At 39.0% G+C, this 23,755-nt stretch overlaps 2 protein-coding genes across 10 annotated transcripts in view; one reads left to right on the plus strand and one right to left on the minus strand.

Annotated features, from left to right (window-relative positions):
- The window catches only part of LOC117992689 (uncharacterized), a 342,159-nt gene that overhangs the window by 236,827 nt on the left and 81,577 nt on the right, over positions 1–23,755 (plus strand). The window lies entirely within an intron of this gene.
- Positions 2,198–23,755, minus strand: part of brat (brain tumor) — a 545,260-nt gene continuing 523,702 nt past the window's right edge. For 7 of the 9 annotated variants that reach the window (XM_069506200.1, XM_069506201.1, XM_069506196.1 and 4 more), the window contains one exon: positions 2,198–7,954. In XM_069506200.1, coding sequence (XP_069362301.1) covers positions 5,398–7,935 — 2,538 coding nt within the window. In that variant the 5' untranslated portion in view covers positions 7,936–7,954 and the 3' untranslated portion in view covers positions 2,198–5,397. Of the gene's footprint in view, positions 7,955–23,231; positions 23,289–23,755 lie in introns of all 9 variants that reach the window. The other 2 variants (XM_069506197.1, XM_069506198.1) reach the window with 1 other exon arrangement.

The raw sequence follows: 23,755 nt of genomic DNA on the forward strand, positions 1-23,755 counted from the left end.
TGTATTAATTAACTGGTATGAAATTATCGTATTCAAACAATGCTTTAAGAGTATATCGATATGGTTACTATTAAACCTAATTAGACAATTCTAATCCCTTCGAATTCGGATTGCATACCATTTTTGCTTCAACAAATCAAGCCTTGTCCAACCGCACGCATTGCTCTCTAATAATATATTTTCAATTCTAAATAACGTCTTAGAAATACCTATCGTCGAATCATAATTTTCGTTATAAAAAATACACACTTTTCATGCTTACCCAATTTTCGAATCAAGTATTCGCAGTTCGCACGTATCCAACTTGTACACACCCCGGCATTCCCTACACCTAGAAAGTATAAGTACCAACGTAATAAATCTAAATGTATTTACATTTTTTTACACACTTCCTGGGGATCTGTGGTTGAGGAGATAAATTCGCTAAATAAAGAGAAGTGATGATGGGGCTAAGTAAAAGCTCGAAATTTCATCAATGATCATTGCCGACCTGTCGGCCTAACTGTCGATGAGTGAAATAATGAAAGATTAACAGGGTTATTCCCGTTGAGTCACACCCCCGTGTGTAACACTGTGACACAAAAACTGTTCATTGTTTTATGAAATACAAAGTTGCTAACAGGATTTGGTCTACAATATGAAGGGATCTATTAGGCCTCTTTCATCATACTTATCAGCAATGTCAAATAACCGTAGGCAAGGCAACAGGAGGAATATAAAATAGAAGAGAGAACAGCAGCAACAACAGTGAAATTAGATAATAATAATATTATATAAGAATGATACTGTTTATTTGATTGCCAATATTCATAACCCTAATAAAAATTATTATGATGATTCCAATAAAAATAAATAAAAAAATTTAATCTGTTTTTAAAGTCTTAATTTTAATCTTAAGAAAATTGCTGAGTATAAAATTATAAACAATCTTTGTAAGCCTATCTCGTGCTTACGTTACTAATAGGTGCTAGTAAGTAGTAAAATGTTCCCTAGAGTAATTGACTTGGAAATAGTGGTTTTTTGGTTAGCGATTCATTTTGTAACCTCAAAAGCAGTGCTGCTGAAGGGAAATGGAAAACTGGCTCCGTTTAGTCCTAGATCGGGCTCAATAGCTACATTAGTAGAAAAGTAAAGCTTAGTCGGAATATTACAGTTACTTACTTTAGAATACAAATAGATCTTAAACACGTAGAATTATAGCCTACACTCATAAGAATATGTAGTTTTAGAGATTGTGTTGTTTTAGAAAGAAAATAAGAATTATTAATTACCGCCTAAATCCACTGAGAATCTACGCCATTGAATTTCAAATTATGGCTGTTTTTGTGTTTTTGAAGCAAATGTATTGTGCAATAAAAATTCTAGAGGAGCAATTGAAAAGGTGCCTCTCTAGTGTGTAACGATTAAATCTAAAGCAATACTTACAAATCTCATGCCAACATTTGTTCCCCAACACCAACTGTTTTAAGTGAAGTCTTATAAAAATGCACACACACATGAATTCAAAATGTACATAGCACACACACACGCTCCTTGGACCTATCACCATAATCGCAGGTTTGTGCTAAAGAACCTCTACCCACCGTACCCCTAGCCACGAGTCTTCGGAAACCAAATTCGAGATAGTTCCTACAGACTGCGTCCCTAGCGAAAACTTTGTTTAATAAAAATTGGTAGACTAGAATGGAAAAATAAGAGCTGAGCGACACCGCAACTTTTGCAGCGATACAGTCGCAAACAGGTCGCGATACAGTAGCGATATGTGCAACTTGGCCCGATTCTGTATCGCTGTTCGCTAATGTCGCGATTCAGAGGTTCGGCTGTATCGCTATAAAAGTCACCGTGGGCGATGTCCCTTAGGTCTGTAGTATTTGAGTCTCGAAAATCATCTATCATATCGTGATGTGGGAACTCGTTCTAGGGATACAGTTGACCCTTAAAGTTTTTAAAAAAAGGAAAGCTATTACAAAAAAAATATCTGCGCAAAAAGTAAAGTGAAAGATCTGTATAGAAAATGCTTTAAAAATTTGAATATTAAGGCACAGACTATTTTAGGCGTTCAATAAAAAGATTCATTAGCACAAACTTTTCGTCTAATAAGTCGGTCAAAACTAATTTAGAGCAATTCTAAAATAGTTGAAACCAAAATGCTACGCTACTCGGGCAAATAAAAATAAATAAAATAAAACACACAATATAACTGCAATGAACTGGTATTATTATAAAAAAAGCAATTATACAACAAAAATAATTCAAAACAAAACGACGTACATTAATTTAAAGAACAATTGTTTATACAAATAATTAAAAAAATATAATAGTTATAACAACAAACATTGACAAAATATATTTAAAGAGAAAACATGTTTCAATTTTAATCAGTCCTCAAGATTTAGAAATGCAATTTTAAGAATGAATTGTTTTTCATAATATAAAGAAATCATACTACTAATTATATTATGCAAAAAGTAATCGTGTGAACAAAATCAAACAAAACTTTACAGAAAACCTGTCACCTCTACAGGCAAGTAACTAATTACTGTATTAATCGATAAAAACAAAATAAATGGGATTACAGGTAATGAAAAAACGAACGGAGCAGTTGTCATATTTGCACATCCTTATAAAGAATTTCGATACACTATACTATAGGTACTTAATATAAATATAATACGTTGAAAGTTTTCAGTTAAGTAGAAGCGTATGTTTTGACCAAAATTGTACCATTCGTTCAAATCAAACCATTGCAATTTTTAACGAATGACATTTTGGGTTGTAAATTCTAAGTAATCAGCCCCGATGGTTCAAGCGTAACATCAGATTCTAAGGGTGATGTAGTTACTACCGCTGCATGATCTGATGAGAATCATATTGTAACCACTTCCATACTAAAAGTGGACTCAAGCGCTACTTTCGCCCAAACAATCTGAAGTGAAGCAGACATTGCGACGGCAAAAAATCAATAATTACACAACTTACAAACAATTTACTTTATTATCACAGTAGATTAAGTGAAATACAACGTTTTATCCGATCTTACGAAAGACAATAATTTACTAGGAACAGGGCAGTCTATACATAAAATCATTGGCGATTCATCACTGAAATTTTGATACTAAGGACTGGACAATAAATTCTACTTCACCTAATCTAATGGTTATACTGATGAATTATTTGCGATCGAAGCCAAGTCGGTACGACAAGCAATCTGAAGCACCGTAGGTTGCAAATTACAAAAGAATATAAATCATAATCAGAGTTCTTAAACGTTCAAAGGTTAGCGCAAGTAATCAGTAAACTCGACATGTATACTATTGTAATAATTATACATGTTAAGTCAAAAGTACAGTCACAATAAATTCATCGGTCATGTCGTTTGATAAATTTCATTGAATCGTTATCGGAAATTACTTTGCACTAACAATTATAAACGGTGAAAATGACGAAGAGTATCGGTTGGATTAACTTATGATTAAATTGAATAAATCAGCAGATTATGGTACATATTTACAAACAACACTAAATATCACTTATTAAATCACAACATGGTTTTATGGCACATGTTACGCAGGTATTGCAAACGGTGCCGACAGCTGCGGCCGGTACTGACGTGGCTTCAATACACGTTCCATATAAATATATAAAAAAATGAGATAATTTAATTAAAAGCATAGGAATATCACCAAAATGTAAATCATAAACTAAATGATAAACTTATGCAGATCGATAATTAAAAAAGGATCTCTCCGACCCCGAATCACGGATCGTGTCAGATCTCTTTATTGTCATATAGATTCAGCAAATAAAAAATACTTAAAACATTATTAACTAAAAAATCAAAACTAATGAAATCAAACTAAAATAATTCTTCTAACGCACTCAAACACACTGTAATGTAATTAAAAAAATAATAATAATAGCGTAATATTCATAAAATACAAAGAAAGTAAACGTTACACATGCACCGTATAATACTACTGCTACAAAAATAAAGTTGTTTCCATATAAAAATATCTTACCAGAATAACAAATTGTATATTTATTTTGTATACCGAGCAAGCTATAATACTCTAATAAGTAGCAAAACGCAAACAGCGAAATCGCACGGTGCTCTAACGTCTTCAAATCTCAGAAAAAAATATCAGCTAGCGAGACGACCATTTGCTAAAGTGCTCTACTAGTCACTACCGTGTCAAATTACTAGTAAAAAAAACATTCAAATACTTACTTAAGATTTGTATAAAAACGAACAAATTAATTATTATAATCAACCAAAAGTTACTAATTGTTAAAATTAAACAACGTAATTGAGGAATTTATGTATCCGTGGGCTCTCAGTGACTAGGCGGTAATGACGTCAACGGTCGAGATAATCCGAGAATAAAACTACAATCTTCGCTATTCGTTAGTCTAAAATGCTTTATAATACTCAAGGTTATCTTAGTCAAAAGACCGGCGTAACTTAAACTCGTGGAAACTGATTGAGGGTTATAAAACATTTCCGATCACCTGCACCTTGTGATGCTAAATGTAATTCGGTTTCAAGCTCAACGATAAGTCTCGCAGCATCGTCTCCAAGCACCTATCGCTGAACGTGCCTAAGGAACGCCGCAGTCAACTTTGTCATTGATAAAACCCCTAACATCACATATCCCTAATAATTTTGTAACTACATCAAAAGGGGTAGTAACTAAAGATTGTCCATATTAGCTCAATCAATTTAACACTTACCTAATAATAATGTAACAACTTCTTACTTAGTTTCATAATCATGTTTCCATCGACACAGAATAAGTGCTAATTAAAAACAGGAAGTGCCATTGTGCCGAAGAATTTCCTTACAACTAACAACAATACCGCTCGATGCTCTCTTATTACAATAAAATCACACGCTTAACGCCTAACAATTTTTAAGTAATAATAGTTAAAATATTGGTCCAACAAATGGGCTAAATAATACAAACGCCCTTAATATTCATCCCTAATTTAACGATGTGGGATATGAAAAAATATTATTCAATAGATCAAAAAATGATAAGGGTCGAGATTTACTGGATCGAGCCAACGGAATAATCTCTATTCTTCAAATAGGTACTCATATAACAATGTCAATACTACAACTAATCTCATTACAGTTTCGTTAAGACATTACGTTTGGATTTCGCGCCGAGACACGATAGACTCCCGCAGAGTTACCGATCACATCGAGACAGCCGCAACCATTGTACCACTCGCACCAAACTTTATAATTCCGTTTGTCATCGAGTCATCACTTCACCTAGTTCCAAATTGACACGGTTAAATTATCGTTTTAGGAAGTTATCTACGTTTTTGAGTGTCGATTTTTGGCTTATAGTTCGTCGGTCATTCCGATCTCCTGTGATCCGCTCGGGAGGCTCACATGCCTATGGGCGGGACTTGCACGTAGCGATAGATGTAGAGCCTGTAGTCTTTGCTGGCGAGCACGACGGAGCCGTCGTCCATCAGCGCCACGTCGAAGCATTGCGCGTGTTTCACCTTGCTCTCTAGCGCCGACACCAGCTGGCCGTCCTGCGTGAATATCGTCAAGTTGAAGTTGTTATGATTGTCCGCAATGAGGATATCTCCAGCGGCGTTAATCCCTACGCCGATGGGATAGTTGGTCACACCCTCGCCGCCGATCTGGCGTAAATAGATACCCTCGTAGTTGAAAACTTTGACACAGTGCGCACGATTGTCACTAATGAAAATCTCCTGTTTATCGTTAACCACGACTCCGTTGGGGAACTCGAGGTGTTTTGAGCAGCCGAATTTCTGTAGAACGTTGCCGACTTGGTCGAAGATAATGACGCGCATCACTTTGCATTCCACGACAACGATTCGCCCTTTGTTGTCCACTGTTACTCCACGCGGATGTTGCAGAATGTTCGCGCCGAATTTCCTTACAAATTGGCCGTACTGGTTATAAATCTGTATCTGGTGCGTCGGTGATCTTTCTGTCACTATGATGTCACCTGAAGTGCGCACTACGGCAACTCTGTTCGGATATAGGAGCTGACCGTCACGTTTCCCACATTCACCGAATTGAAATTTGAAGCGCCCTTCTTTGTCGAATATCTGTATTCTATGATTGTTTGTGTCGGCAACGATGATATCGTTTTGAGCATTAACGGCAACTCCGCTGGGTTCAGTAAACTGGCCCTCCATAACACCGAATTCACCAAACTTGCAGTGATAGATCATTTTTTGTCGTTTTATTTGAGATTTTGGAGGGAAAATGGCAGTGGAAATCAATTTGTTCGTCAGGTCGAGAATGGGGTCATTGTGCGCAGCACTCGTGAGCGAGTAAGGATCTGTGGTCGCGGGTGGGAAGAGGGAGTCGCATCCACCGTTCGACCATTTCTCGTAAGGATTTATTCCGTTCAAATTAATGTCTCCAATGGCTGTAGAGAATGGGCCGAGGGTACTTGGATTATTAAATCTCTTCGATATGATGTTCGAGTCGAACGGAGATGTCGATTGGCTAGCCGGGCCGAGTAATCCATTCGAGTAGGGGCGATCTAATACGCCGTTAAGTCCTGTAGGGAGATGAATTCCGCCGTTCAGACTCCCAGAACTTCCATTAACACTGCTGCTGCTTGAGGATGAACCACCGTTCAAAAGAGAGCCATTTGTTGGACGCGCAATAGGCGGTTGTTTAGTGGGTCCAACGTTCGCTTCAGAACTGGATCGTACATATCCAAATGTGTTTCTCACACCGACTTGTATCGCTTGGTAGTTTGAGACGAATTCAAGTTCACACGCAGTTTGGACGCTCTGTTCTGGATTAGTGCTCATCAAGGATTGCAGTTTTGTGTCTAGTAATTTTCTGAACATCAAAATCTCAGCAATGTTTGCACATTTTGTCAATCTCTCAACGAAGTCACACGTCTGGTAAATTTTATCGACCGTCTCTTGGGCCTTCTGCCCGACCACGGTCAGGGCTATTTGTTTCGTGGAGAACACGCTTTCGAGCTCCTTGAGTAACTCTTGTTTACGCTCTTCTAGCATAGAGCGGTAGAACTGGAACGTGTCATTTATTTCGTTTTGAGCTTTGTGGTATTGTACTTGTAATTTGCCCGCGGAATGCTCTACGGTTTTAACGACGTGCCTTATTTCTGTAGCACGGGTTTTAGCTTCGTTGACTGCCTGCTGCATTAGTTCCAGTTGTTTAGGACCAGCGTCTGATAAATGTTCGCAGTCGTGCAAGGCGGCAGGATGTTCGATGATTGTACATTCTTTGCATACTGGCACTGAGCATGTGCGGCAGAAGTATTTGAGGATATCGTTTTTGTGTCTGGGGCAAAACGAGGTCTTGTCCCCGCTGGCGGTGAGCGTGGATGCGAGCATACCTTTATCGTCTTTAAGGTCTGTGAAGGCGAGCACGCGGTGGCCTTCGAAGCAGTGCATGAATTGGTGTGCCATGACGCAGTTGGGGCAGAGGAAGTTTGCGCAGTCGACACAGCGCGCGACGGCGTCAGATTCCTTGGACTTGCAGCCGGTGCAGCGGGCTGACGGCGAGCTGGTCTGGCGAGCCGTAGGGAGGAGGTCTGCGTCCTGCTCTACAGCAGCGGCGATGACGAGGTTTGTCAACAGTCCGGGAACACCGGCGTGCGGCAGTTGACTGTCCACGCGACAGGTGACGCAGGTAACTTTGTCGGGGTGGGTCTGCTCTCTCTCTAGGCACCCACGGCAGAATGTGTGAAAACAGTTGAGTACTTTGGGGTCGACGAATGTCTCTCGGCAGATCGCGCAGGTGGTGTCGAGTCCGTCGAACTCGCGGAGGTCACATACGGCGGAGTCGCTCGCAGGGGGCGAGGAACCGCTCAAAGTCAGGGGCGATAAGGAGCCACGCTCCAGCGAACCTATAGAGTTGGCACCGGGCAGCGACTCAAGGGACGGGGTGCGTGAGGCCATCTTCAGGAAACCGGCATCCCTGGAAAGAGGAAAAAGTTATGGTTAAACATCGGCAGATACTATCACCAAAATTTTATTTATAACTAATCAAGAGTATGGATCTATTCAACTATCATATTTGTTAGCAAGTATAATGCTTATTACATTTTGAGATACGATTTTAGTCTTTATTGACCCTTACTTTTGACATGACAGTTGACACATACAGCTATAATGTCTCGAGTGATGTCTCAAAATGTACGCACTATAAGCTAAGGGTCATTCTACTTATACTGCATTTAACTGACCACAAGATTTAATTTAATCAGCAATTTCTAAAATCTTACATAATAATAATTTAATAAAGTAAAATCATAGATACTATAAATAACACCGGACATCATCTTGACATAGTAATGTTTACACGCGAAACATCTCAAAATGAGTCAGAAGGATATGATACCGTTATGCTACACGCTCCACAACATATTATTACAGCATATGTCTATTTATATACGGTGAGGAAATAAGTAATATTTCGACGTGGATAGTTTCCTCGCGTTAAGGAAAAATGGGTACCTAAAGATACTGAGAGCGAAGGCGGGAAATATACGGACATAAGAGCCGTATTTTAACTTAATATCCTGTATGTCATAATATTGGAAGGTTTAGGATCACATTTTTATAACGCTTTTTTCTTAGTTTTTTGTGTTTTTGCTGTATCCTATCATAAGCCTGGTCGTCAATATTGTATAAACTACCCGCAATTACTAAACGCTGATACTAAACAAATTAATATTTGTAATGTTGATTGAGAAAACCACATTATTAGGGTTCCGTACTTCAAAAGGAAAACAGAAACCCTTATAGGATCACCTCGTTGTCTGTCTGTCTATCAGTCGTGTCTGTTAAAAAAAGGGAATTAAAAGCCATAGGGTACTTCCCGTTGACCTAGAATTATCAAAGGCAGGTAGGAAAGTCGTATAGCACAAGTAAAGAAAAAAATACGAAAACCGTGATTTTTGGGTACATCACAAAAAATATTAAAATGTTGTCATAAATAAAATTTTAATATTCTTCTTTCTTCGAATTTAAACTTACATTTAAAAAAAATCGATTTCAGGATTTAGAACTTACCAACTGTGTCAGCATTAGAGCCTCAATAGCTCAACTGGTAAAGGAGTGGACTGAAAACCGAAAGGTCGACGGTTCAAACCCTGCCCGTTGCACTATTGTCGTACCTACTCCTAGCACAAGCCTGACGCTTAGTTGGAGAGGAAAGGGGAATATTAGTCATTTAACATTGCTAATATTCTTTTTTTTTAAAAAGCATAAAATTTAACCAAGTTTAACAAAATTACTCAAGGTAAGGTAAGTATGTGCATCTATTCATGTAGGAAAATACATTTTTGCCGTGTACAATACCTTTAAGGCGTTCGAATATCGCGTAAAAGATATAGTGTGACGTAACATGTTGGAAGAATCACATTTCCCTAAGGTTGGCTTCTCATGAATCATGATACATGAAGTCTGCCCGCAATGCCTCTCATGAGAGAGTGAGAAATGGAGCTAACCTAGTACAGAACCCATTTACTTAATTCAAAATCAATGCTTCGGAGGAATCCAAAATCCAATTGGATTGAATTAGACATAATAATTTTCAGGGTACCGTATCTGAACGGTGCAAGTGTGGCCTATTACTGAGCCTCCGCTGTCGGTCCGTCCGCAGGTTATAATCTCATAACCGTATTAGGAAGAAAGTTAAAGTTGTTCAGTGTGTATTTCTATTGCCGCTATTTAACTTCACCTGTCAGCAAATTTTAGATTTTCTTTTTTACTAGATGATGCCCACGGCTTCGTCCGCGTGGATTTAAGTTTTTTTTTGAAATCCCTGGGAACTTTTCAATTTTCCGGGATAAAAAGTAGCCAATGTCCTTACCCGGGATATAAGCTAATTCTGTACCAAATTTCATCAAAATCGGTTGAATGGTTGGGCCGTGAAAAGCTAACAGACAGACAGACAAACACACTTTCGCATTTATTATATTAGTATGAATGGATTAAATTATAAGTCAGCCCTTGACTGCGATCTCCCTGAATGATGGTACGTGATGAAAGAGGGTAAACTTGGAGGGGGTGGGGCTGTTTTTATTACATCATCGTGCCGGAACGCTTCATCGCTTGGCGGCACGGCACGGCCTTGCCGGTAGGTATGAAACTGATTGGTCTGCTGAACACATCTCCGCCCATCTCTGCTTTTACTGCTCTTTCGTGTAGATACTTGGAAATGGATCAAAGTCAAAGTAAAATGATTTATTCAAAATAGGTGATAAATTACTCTTTTCGATGGTCAGTTGTTGGATTTGTACGATATAGTGGTGATAATTATTACGCAAACTTAAAACTAAAGCTACGAGGGTCCCAAACGCGCCCAGGTCTGAGAAGAGCCCACAACAAACTCAGCCGGGTATTCTTTTTATTTCTCTCTGATGTCTCTAAGCTCGGTTCACGATATCACAAGCCGTGGGAAGCCACCGTGACATGTTGCGAGAATCATATTTCTCTCCAAACGGAAGTCAGTAGTATCTTGGAGCAGTAATATTTCAAAAGACTGGAGATTATGTTCCTACATTAGGAATACTTACGTCTTGATACGCCTTACTCACAACCTTGAATGGGAAGCTGGAAGAAATCTCTGTTTAGAGATAAGCATTTCCGATGTAACTTAATTTATTATTACTTTGTAACTACAATTTTTGGTACATGAATAATAAAAATAAATAAATAAATAAATACTACGAATTTTACTTTGTGGATTTTTCTAATATTCTATTATATTTAAATGCATATAAGGGTTGTCAACTTCTTACTTTTATATTTTCTACGACCACGAATCCACAAGATTTAGGATATTATATTTTTATAAAAATCCTGTGTGTGGGAACTCTTAGATTTTTTGGCATAAAAAGTAGCCTATGTCACTCTCCGGGTCTTTGACTATACCTATGCAAAAAATCGTGACGTAATTGAAGGACAAACCGACAAACAAACACACTTTCGCATTTATAATATGGGATGGGACGTAAGATATTTTCGTATATTTACTACAATCGCTAGAAACAGACCCTCTTCAATGGGAAGGTGGATCGATATTCCACGTTGAGACGGGTTCTACCCTGGCGCCTCGTTGTATGGGGTCCGACCGTGCGGGGGTTTACGCAGCACATTAATAACATTCTGTAAGACTCCAGTTCCTACTCACAACTGCGGGTTACGTGAGTTGTATTAAATTCGAGAAGGATTATGAATGTATGTTTATTACACCAACACAAAAAATGGTAAATAATAAGTAACAGAAATAGAAGTAGGTTCAAATGGCGGCCTTATCGTTTTGATACTTTTCCCACTTATATGCGTTTAATTATTTACTGGTGCAGGGGTTGCCCATTCATACGTCTACTAGACCTAGGTCTACTTAATTATTACTTGTTTTTTATCTGTATTAAAAGTATTTTTATTATATATTATATTTTTTTATTTGTGTTCCTTATATGTAATTTAATATGTAATAATATCCAATAAATTTAATTTAATTTAATTCCAAAAAAACATGAAAACCGATTTTGATGAAATTTGGTACAGACTCAGCTTATATCCTGGGGAAGGACATGGGTTACTTTTTATCCCGGAAAATCAAAGAGTTCCCGGCCTTAGCTAGCTAAAGCTCCTTTATATCCCAAAAAATAGAACAGTTCCGTCGTGATTTAAAAAAACCTAAATCCATGCGGGAGAAATCGCGGGCATCATCTAGTTGTTTATAAACACTGTTTAGAAACATTTACGTATTACAGAAACAAATGAATGCTTCTGAAACAGTTGAAATGGTTGAGTTTAATATTAACTATGTGTGTATGAATCATACATCTACAAACAAATAGAAAAACTCCTGCTACATGATTATAGTTCGATGCACTTTAGGGCGCGGTTGCTAGGCAACAGGGCGTCTATTGAGGGGATGCTCGAATTAGGGTGAGGGTGTATATATTTGGTACTGTTTGGAAGGGGAGATATTATATTAGCGAGGTGAATGGCCGGCGCTCGCGGTACCTTTTATTTTATTCTATCCTATTTTCCAAACATGCACCCACGAACAATCATGTTGATATAGTCGTTAAAACGTGAATATATATTTTTTCTACTAGCTGATGAATAGCTTCGCGTGGATTTAGTTTTTTAAAAATCCCATGGGAACTCGTTGATTTCCCGGGATAAAAAGTAGCCTATATCACTCTCCAGGCCTTTAACTATATCCATGCAAAAAACCACGTCGATCCGTTATTCCGTTGCGACGTGATTGAAGGACAAACCAACAAACAAAACACACTTTCGCATTTATAATAAGGGTACTGATTTCCAGCTGTGTAGGTAAAAACACTATCATAAAAATTATAAAAATATAAATAAGTACGTAACGACATGAGTAGGTATTCAGAGTAGGTAACTCTCATGTCGGTACATCTTATTTACACACATCGAACTGGGAACACCTAACAATATATCACGGAGGCCTATCCGTCTAACTCCGGACGGGTTGCAAGTTTGCCAGAAAGGCAATAGTCTAGGGTTGTCAGATATTCATTTAGTGCATAGCATATACTAGCTTATTCCCGCGACTTCACCCACGTGGACTACTTAAATTTCAACCCCCTATTTTACCCCCTTAGGGGTCGAATTTTCAAAAATACTTTCAGCCAGATCCGTCCACTTGTTTGAGCTGTGCGTTAATCGATCAGTCAGTCACCTTTTCCTTTTATATATTTAGACTAGATGATGCTCGCGACTTCATCCGCGTGAACATAGGTTTTTTTCAAAATCCCGCGGGAACCTACCTAAAAGTACGGTTGAGTGGGTCACACTAGCAGCGGGGTAGGACCTAGGCTGCCGGTCAAGGCTCAGTTATTTAAATCTAATTATATAATCTAATTATATAAAAGGAAAAGGTGACTGACTGACTGATTTATCAACGCACAGCTTAAACTACTGGACGGATCGGGCTGAAATTTGGCATGTAGATAGCTATTATGACGTAGGCATCCTCTAAGAGAGGATTTTTGAAAATTCAACCCTTAAGGGGGTGAAATAGAGGTTTAAAATTTGTGTAGTCCACACGGACGAAGTCGCGAGCATAAGCTAGTCAAAATATATAAAAGGAAAAAGTGACTGACTGACTGAATGATCTATCAACGCACAGCTCAAATTACTGGACGGATCGTTTGTAATTAGGCATTCAGATAGCTATTATGACGTAGGAATCCGCTAAGAAAGAATTTTTGAAAATTCAACCCTTAAGGGGGCGAAATAGGGGTTTGATTAATTTGCTTTACAAGCAAGTATGAAATTGCCAACCCTAGTTTCATTTCCCCATTCCCTGTTATAGGAAATGTACGTGATAGATGCAAGCCCCGCAATGCATTACTCGAGGGCAGTGACGGCCCGATTGAGCCGTGCGTTAATGCATACGGAATGCCCAATGCGCAACACATACCTAACACTACAACTACATGTTGTATTTAGTGTACTGTACCACAGAATATATAATAGTACTAACGACTGTACCTACGCTTAGCAAACGATTTTATGTCTCACCAACGTTGATAGTATTCGAGTGTCGAAACATTTCCGCGTTATAGTAAACTGGATCTTAATTGATTTGTTTTAAAGCTCAAGTTTGTCTGCACATCTACAGCCAGCGCTCCAAGCGGAAACGTCGCGAAATTAAATTCAGCGGCATTGAATTTTTGACTTCAATTCATGGCTCTTTAGGTCCATTTTACTTTGACGTTATTGTGTTTCGACTCTCGAATTCTAGCAACGTTGGTTGAGTGAGGTAAAATCTTATACTATTATAATAAGCGTACTGTACTGTATGGGTTCGCATTATAGACGCGACGATCGATGTCTCCATCGAACGTCTAGGTAGTTCAAGGAAGAGACCACCAAGCACCAGAGCACGTGGTTGATCGCCCATCAGACAGACCAAGTGAGGGCTGCGATGGACGTCCCCTTACACAAGGAAGGTAGCTATCAGAGAGACTAGATACATGGTAACAATACGAACTGTTCCGTAGTTATCGTTAATTTAGCATTCTACCATTTTTTTACGCAGAATTCAGTCAACAAATCTTGAGTTTTACCTCTGAGACATTGTGAAGCGCGAACAGTACCCATAGTATTCAGTACCCATATTAAAAAATGCGAAAGTTTGTTTGTTTGTTGGTTTGTCCGCCAATCGATGTTTGATCGGAGTGATTTTTTGCATGGGTATAGTTAAAGACCAGGAGCAGTGGACGCAAACAGCAGTGGCTGATGGATTGGATTGGATTGGAGTGAGTCTGCTGGCGTAGCCCATTTGGTCGATTTTAGATAATAAGATAAAGACAGGTGACAGCACCCCTGAAGTCCAAGTACAATCAGTGAAATACGGAGTTCTCGTGGCTTTTGCTTCGACCACCGACAAAGCCACAAGTCACACGTCACACTTATAACGCTTTACTTTAGCCTAAAGTCATACAGCGCTGGAATGACTTTTGCCTCGTCACTAGTAAATGAACTTGCCTGCCACTATCGTAATCTAAAGCAGCCTTAACATAAAATTATCTTAAACGACATGACATATACAATATCTAGTGTGACTCGCATTAGTGGTCACAATCAATACAATAACACAAAACTACGGTGAACAATGCCCTGGTGTTATCTGAGCTATAAGCTCTACGCGAGGATCGACTCTATAGATAATAAATATAAAGGTGATAATGGCGTGCGTTATCTGTAATGGCCATTAGCTATGCTCCAAGCTTTGTCTACGTGGCAATTTATTATGTAGCCATGTTTGGGCTACACACGAGGTTTAAGGATGAACAACTAAAATTGCTTGCCTAACTGATGGAAATGCTCAACATTTTCAAATTGTTTAGTGGCTAGCTTTTTTTTATTCATTATAGGCAAACGCTTGACCACAATCCCTATGATAGAAGATGCCCATTCACTCTTGATTTAAAGATACCCGGGTTGTAATTGGTAGGAAACACATATCGTGGAAGAGTATTCCAAACCTTAATTCAAATTGGTTTAGTGGCTAGCTTATTCGGTTTCGAGTCAAAAAGTTATTGGGGTTTTGGGTCAGGAAATCCTAAGTAGCGGCCCAGATGTTGGGAGTTTTACACCCTAGTGTCACAATGCTTCGAAACTTCAACAATAAAGCGGGATTATTTAAATATAATAATTTTATTTGCTTCGTGATTTTTCACAGGCTATATTAAGTAAGGTAACAAGTGTTATATTACATAAGAAAAAGCTTTTCACGTAGTGCCAGCGAAATGGTTCACTCGCGCCGGATTCGGTCTCATCGGACTGTGGGAGTGACCGAATTAAAAAAACCACCTGTGTTTCTCTGAACTGAACTTCTAACAGAACGTCGAGGCTTCAACGTCACTGGCAGGCGTCAGAAATAGTACATTTGACGCAGGTAACCCTATTTTTCTATGGTTTCCTAAGGTCACCATAGCCTAATATTTGAGACTAGCTTATGCTCGCGACTTCGTCCACGTGGACTACACTAATTTCAAACCCCTATTACCCCTTAGAGGTTGGTTTTCAAAAATCCTTTCTTACCGGATGCCTACGTCATAATAGCTATCTACATGCCAAATTGCAGCCCGATCCGTTCAGTAGTTTGAGCTGTGTCAGTCAGTCACCTTTTCGTTTTATGTATTTAGATATCGCCGATTCGGGATCAAACAGAGAGTTCCCTCACTCTGCTTGTGCTGTCCTACGTAGTTGGCTAATCTCCGACTCCGATGAGATTCGGCGCCGTGGCCGAAATTCAACCAGGAGGATAATATTCATTACTTTTTGATTATAAAAGTTAACATTTCTGAAAAGAGGAGTGAGTGTATTTTAAAAAAATCCTGGCAATTGTAGCTTCAGCACATTAAGCAGATCCTGTTTAAAGTACCAGGGACACAGAGGAACTGAGGAAAGTGCTAAAGTAAGGAAAGGAAACCCAATTTAAGTCGTTCGTTCGGATCGGCTCGTACAATTGCGAAAATTGTGGCCTATTGTTGTTCGGCAAATCTGCCAAGGTGCTTTGTTGACGTGGGAATAGAGAGAATGGAAACGCGCTGTGTTAACTCGGAAGTTTTAGGAGTAATCGCGAGTAACTTTGATTACTTTATACTTTAGAGGCGTTGGTTTTACTTTACGTAATTTCATAACATACAAGAAACAATAGGCGTTTCTACCACTACCCATATTATAAATGAGAAAGTATGTTTGTTTGTAGGTTTGTCCTTAAGTCACGCACGTTGAAGACCTGGAGAGTGTGACATAGGCAACTTTTTATCCCGGAAAATCATTTTTAAAAACCTAAATCCACGCGTACGATGTCGCGGGCATCAGCTAGTTTACACTAAAAGTTTACGTTTTGTGTTTCACGAGTGAATACTGAGTACATTTTTTTTAAAGAATATTAGCCATGTTAAATATCACTGGTCGCCAACCAGTCCTCCAACCAATCTGCTCATAGTCCATCGACTGATCGCATGATAAGGCACAACAACAAAAAAAAAAAAAAAAAAATCTCTGGTTAAATGACTAATATTCCCATTTCCTTTACAACTAAGCGTCAAGCTTGTGCTAGGAGTAGTTACGACAACAGTGCAACGGGCGGGGTTTGAACCGTCAACCTTTCGGTTTTCAGTCCACTCCTTTACCCGTTGAGCTATTGAGGCTCAAATTGTACATAATAATATATTTACGAACGCCTGAACTGACCTTTACTCGACTTACAATAAAGAAGAAAACTCCAAGTTTAGAAACGAAACTTTGCGAGCGCATTCCCTCAGGAGCTAGCAAAAGCCGACCGCACAGACCCGTGTCAACAGCAAACTTGCCCGATTTCCCCTTAGCAAGCTCCTGGGGGAAAAACGGGTTTGGAATTTTCAGCAATTGTTAACACGTCCAGCAGAGTTATATCCGTGTACGGTAGTTGTTCTGCTGGGACCACATTAATTGCTATCGGGCCGGGGCAGATTACGGGACCCCCGAAAGGTTCCCGACCAGTTGTAAATCAGAAGTGGGATTAAACGAAAATGAACTTTGTATTTCAGGCTTTAGGGCGTTAAATCCCTTTGGGAGCGAATTGGGCAATTGAAAGAGCGCCGAATTTCAAGCTGCCAACGAATTGTGGTCATCCCAAAGACGTGAAGGGAGCAAGTAGCAGTATTTCAGGGTAACATATACTAATTTCTTTCCATTACTTATTTTGGAAAATAAAATTGGATCCCCGCTACGCTCGTTCGAGGGTGGAACAAATAATGATAATGAACAAATGGATTTTCTTAGTTAACTCTCGAAATGTATTTTCGGGGGCTTTATATTGATGATCCGGGTTCTATCTGGTTTATTACACGGATAATAAAATGTAAATAACAAATGTACGTATCGATTTTGTAAAGGTAAGATCAAACCGAATTTTGTTTGGAAAAGAAGTGTTGTCTTCAAGAAATCTGTATTCTTAAGTAAAATTATTTTATATCGAAAAGTAAGAAATTTAAAAAATAGTTATTTACGACTAGATAATGCCCGATACTTCGTGGATTTAGTTTTTCAAATCCACGCGGACTCTTTGATTTTCCGGGATGAAAAGTAAGCCTATGTCCTTCCCTGGAATGCAATGCAACCTATCCTCTGTCCAAAATTCAGAAACAGTTAAACAGATAGGCCGTGAAAAGTTAGCAGACAGACATACAGACACACTTTCGCATGGATTTGAGTTTTTCTAAAGATTAAACTTTATAATGGGGCCGATTCTCTTGTACACAATCTCTAAACTAAACTAAATTAGCAGGTCTAAATCTAGTGCCATCCTTTTCCGCAAGCAACATTATGAAAGGGATAGCAATAGATTTAGGCGTGACATTTTAGTTTAGTTTAGAGATTGTGTACAATGGAATTAGCCACAATGACGTATTATATTTTAAAAGGTTAGATAAAATAAACAGAAAAGACCTCAAACAAAACTCACGATAAGAAAAATTCGAGCATTTTACTTCCCAAAAATGATATTTCACATTGGTTCGGGAAAATTCAAAGTTGCCATGCGTTATTTAAATTCCCCTCAGCGAGGGGTAATGTTAAAATTCATAAGGAAGTGTCGCGGCCGGGAACGTAATATTTCTCACTGGCAACACGGGCGCTTACGGGTATGACGTCACGTATTACGTTAATGCACACAGCAGTTTTGTGGTTAAGGGTCGGGTCACATAAGCTATGTAGCGATCATCATCATCATCATCATCATCATCATCATCAACCAATAGACGTCCACCGCTGGACATAGGTCTCTTGTAGGGACTTCCACACGCCACGGTCTTGCGCCGCCTGGATCCAGCGGCTCCCTGCGACTCGTCTGATGTCGTCCTTCCACCTAGTGGGGGTCTTCCAACGCTGCGTCTTCCGGTGCGAGGTGTGTAGCGATACCTACCCGATATTACAAGTGATATTACACGCAAGGCAAGTTAATCTATGCGCTAAATGCTTCTCGTTCTGAGGGGATTCAAACTCAATAGCGGGCCGTAGATGGGTTGATCATGATGATGATAATTTTAGCGTTTAAACTACCGTGAGTGATTTCCATTATAAATACTATCTGTCCTGGCTTTACTCACGTGTGTAGTCGACGTTAGCCCGACTAGTTTCGAACCCATACGGGGTCCTTTTTCAAGGGAGTCCGTCCGCGCACGCGTTGGTTCAAAACTAGTCGGGCTAACGTCGACTACACACGTGAGTAAAGCCGGGACAGATAGTATTTATAATGATGATAATTATTATTAAAAACAACCGGCCAAGTGCGAGTCAGACTCGCGCACCTTGGGTTCCCTACTCGCATAGTTTTTTAAACATTTTGCACGATAAATTAAAAACTATTAGGCACAAAAATAAATAAAAATCTGTTTAGGAATGTACAGTTAAAGCCCTTTCATATGATAATAATTTATACCCCACTTGGTACAGTTATCTTACTTTGAAAATTGGAATTAAATTTTAATTTTTTTGGTGACGTAACCACAAATTCATGGTTTTTGGATTTATTCCTTTACTTGTGCTATAAGACGTACCTATCTCTACCAAATTTTATAATTCTAGGTCAACGGGAAGTAGGTACCCTATAAGTTAGTACGGCGGACAGACGGACAGACAGACATACAGACAGACAGACAGGCAGACAGACAACGAAGTGATTCTTTATTATTTATTTATTTATTGATCAAACATAGGTACACTTAAACATACTTACTTACGAGAACTAATACATAAATTCTATACGGGTTCCTTTTTTCCTTTTGAGGAACGGAACCCTAATGATGTTAGAGTTATTGGTCCACGTACAGTTACTGTGTGTGTAGTAGTAGTAAGTGTGATTGTGAAAATAGCTTAGAAATGAATCTGCAGACATACTTTTTCAGCTTTTATAAAAAAAAGAAGCTCTGGCACGCGCTGGCTCTTAGTTCATAATGCATACGGCAGTTTTGGCGGCTTAATGCATTGTTTGTTTGTTTCCTCCGAGTTCAGCAAGCGTGTTGCCACCTCGTATGAATGTGTAATCGGGATTAAATTTTCAACGTTAAGGATTAGGACTGGCTTCAAAAGTGAGTCAAAAGTAAAAAAATAACATTATGTAGGTTTAGGAAATGTTATGTTTTTCTGACTGTTCATTGCCCATATGCATCGTTAAGGATTAGGACTGGCTTCAAAAGTGAGTCAAAAGTAAAAAAAAATATTAAGTACGTTTTGGAAATGTTATGTTTTTCTGACCGTTCATTGCCTATGTAAATCGTCCATCCTATTAACTTGAATTTTATTTAATTGTTGTCGGCACTTGCATATTTTCTAAAAAGAATATCCAGCTGAGTTTGTTGTGGGCTCTTCTCAGACCTGGGCGCGTATGGAACCCTCGTAGCTTTAGTTTTAAGTACGTATTAATTATCAACACTATATCATATCATCTTACAAATAAAAAAATTTGACAATCACGAAGCGTAAAATTTAACAATTACCTGGTTTGACAGTTAACTGGGATTCGAACCTCAAACCTAATTATGCGCAGCCAAATAAGGCGAGTACCTAGTTTTGACGACCTCCTTGGCGCAGTGGTAAGCACTGTGGTCTTATTAAAGGGAGGTCCCGGGTTCGATTCCTGGGTTTGGAATTTTATAATTTCTAGTTACCACCCTACCGCAAAAGCCGTGCCGCCACGCGATTTAGGGTTCCGGTACGAAACCAAAGGGGCATCGATTTAATAACGACTCACTGAGAAAGGATTTCGAAAAACAGAGTGATCTTTAAATAAATAAATAAATAAAGCCTTTATTACTGAATTTACATTTTAAAAATTACATAATTTAAATCTCGCACTTTAGTTCTTTCCGATCAGCGCGTCTTCTGACGCATAGGCCTCCTCCAGGTTTTTCCATAAGAGTCTGTTTTGTGCTTCTCTTGTCCATAGTGACTCTGCACTCTGCTTTATATCGTCTACCCAGCGTTTCCTTTGTCTACCCCTTTTCCGCTTTGAGCCATCCCTAACTTCCCATTCTGTTATAGCTTTGGTCCACTTCTTTGACTTCTCTCGAAGCATGTGTTAACTCCATCTCCATTTAAGTATTTTGGTTTGGATGACTACATCTGGATCTTTAAATAAACCTAATTAAATGCGGACGCAGTTGCGAGCATAAGTTTAATATAAAAGTATTCATCATCATCATCAATTCATCAATTTATCGCCAGCCAGTCCGTCTGGCTTCAGCCTAAGCAGTACGCAATTTATAGAATACTAGCTGATGCCCGCGACTTCGTACGCGTGGATTTAGGGTTTTAAAAATCCTGTAGGAACTCTTAAATTTTCCGGGATAAAAAGTCTAGCCTATGTCCTTCCCCGGGTTGCAAGCTAACTCTGTACCAAATTTCGTCAAAATCGGTTGAACGGTTGAGCCGTGAAAAGCTAGCAGACAGACAGACAGACAGACACACTTTTGCATTTATAATATTAGTATGGATAGAACATCTCCCGTTCAGTATTTAATGAAAACCGCCTCCATTCCAGCCACGAAATAAATCGGTATTAATTTGCCGAGCTCCCCAATCCTTAATAAATACAGACGCTAAAAATATTCTTTTGACGGCGTCCGACGCCGTACAGCAACCGAACATTAGGGCAGCTTACATAATGTGGATAACTAGCTGATGGCCGCGACTTCGTCCGCGTGGAATTAGGTTTTTAGAAAATCCCGTGGGAACTCTTTGATATTCCGGGATAAAAAGTAGCCTATGTCACTCTCCAGGTCCTTTATCTATACCCATGCAAAAAATCACGTCAACCCATTGCACCGTTGCGACGCGATTGAAGGACAAACCAACAAACAAACACATTTTCGCATTTATAATAAGGGTACTGATGATCCAAAAGTCTCCACTCCGATTGCCATCTCGACCTGTTGTGTTCAATTTTGGAGATAAAATTACGAACTTTCGTTGAAAAGTTTTGGTTTTATGGGATCCAAAACCAAAAGCAACCGCTAGTCTTCAAATATTGAATGACAAAATATGAAAGTTGTCCAATAACAGGCATGCAAATCTCGTCTCGCGTATAAATAATGTATGAATGTGGGGTCTAACTTCGGAAATTACTGAGTGAACCTAAAGCATCAACTTTTTGCAGTACTTTTTGTCTTTGGAATATTTAAAATGGGGTCCGGGGTATGTAACTTTGAATATGTTTTATGTATGGTAAGCAGGGTTGGGTGATATATTTTTAGGGTCCCGTACCCAAAGGATGCAAACGGGACCCTATTACTAAGCCTCCGCTGTCCGTCCGTCCGGCTCCATCCGTATGTCAGAGAGCCGTATCTCATGAACCATAATAGGTAGAGAATTGAAATTTTCACAGAATGTGTATTCCTATTTCCGCTATAATAACAACAAATAAATTTTTTCTCTAAATGACCGCCATGCAAATTAAAAAAAGTGTTATTTCTTGTATGATATAGGTACGGAACCATTCGTATGCGAGTCCTTTTGATTGGTAGACTTCACACACCTTTGAGAACATTATGGAGAACTCTCAGGCATTCATTTCCTCACAATGTTTTCCTTCACCGTTAAAGCAAGTGATTTTTAATTACTTAAAACGCACATAGCTCCGAAAAGTTAGAGGTGCGTGTTCGGGATCGAACCTCCGTCCTCCGATTAGAAGGTGGACGTCCTAACCAATCTATCACAGCTTAATAGACGAATAATTAGCAAAATATTAAGGTCAAAGTTTAACTTTCTGTGATACAACCAGTGTAATGCAGTGCCGGCCACGGGGTACATCATTGTAGTAATTTCAAGTTTCAACTGTAAAATTTTAATTAAACTATTTAAGAATACCTCCAGCAGTAACTCTGTTAATATTAAGTTTTAATTAGGCCGCGTATAGACTGGTGCAAACATTTTACACGTTTTCAATTTATAGACTAGCGCTTGGCTGAAACCAGGCATAGTCTACCACGTTTGTCAAGTGCGGATTGGCAGATTTCACTCACCTTGAGTTCATAATGGAGAACTCTTAGGCATGCAGGTTTCTTCGCGATGTTTTACTCCAGCCTTAAAGCAATTGATATTTAATTACTTAAAACGGACATAATTTAGAGTTAGAGGAGAAACGCCTCTCCCTCCCCCCGAATAGAAGGGCCAACGTCTGAACTACTACACAAAGTTGGTACGTACACTGAAAAAAAAACACGGAGGAGACCCTAAAGGCGCAATGTAAATAAAGTGGTTTGAGTCGTTATCAAGAACGACGCTCCGTCACTCTGCGGATGTGCGTTGCGCTTTGAGGCTAACCGCGGGGAAAACTTTATCTCATATATTATTGTGCTTGGACTGCTGTCAGTTATAAAATTGAACACTGCAAAACAATTAATAAAATTGTCAAGCGTGTAGCTTAGGTAGCGTAGCTGTTGATTGACGTAGCACCAAACGGCGTAGCCTCCGTAGCAATACGTAGACACGTAGAAGCTACGATATATTCATGCTACGTAAGTGTGTAAACATACATGCAACACGTGACCATATAAAATGTAAAGCTCAAGTCAAATTGTATGTATTTTCCATAGGAAGGATCACATTAAAAACACTAAAATCGCTTCGTAACTTATCGTTAGGTCAAGAGTCACAAGTGTGCTTCCACCCTAATTTTATTCCAAAGCAATAATTACCTCAGCCATCTAGAATGTTCTAGACAATATCCGCAAATGAAAACCTCCGGAACTTACCTGCAAAGAGAGAAAACAAGAAAATGAAAACCCATTATAACAAGCAACATAAAATACATGAGTATTAAAGCAGGCGGCTCACAAAGGTGCCATAGAAAATAGGTTTTATTACAAAAAGGCTTTGTATTTTTCATAGTAGACTTAGGTAGTTTATGACCGAAAGACATACATAAACTATCTCATCTTTCGTTCACGCGTTGAAAAACAGCTCACCGGTTCTTATTTTTTTTCCACTGAACTTAGTGATTTTTTAAAGAATAGTTATTAGCCATGTTAATTATGACTAATATTCCTCTTTCTCCTCCAACTAAGCGAAAAGCTTGCGCTAGGAGTAGGTACGACAATAGTGCAACGAGGTTTGAACCGGCAACCTTTCGGAACTCAGTCCGCTTCTCAACCGTTGAGCTATTGAGGCTCTAAATGAAGTGACAGGTGACTGACGTGAATCGTGACGTCATTCAAAGCTC

This window comes from Maniola hyperantus, chromosome 22 (assembly GCF_902806685.2).
Source record: "Maniola hyperantus chromosome 22, iAphHyp1.2, whole genome shotgun sequence".
In the NCBI taxonomy this organism is placed as follows: Eukaryota; Metazoa; Arthropoda; class Insecta; order Lepidoptera; family Nymphalidae; genus Maniola; species Maniola hyperantus.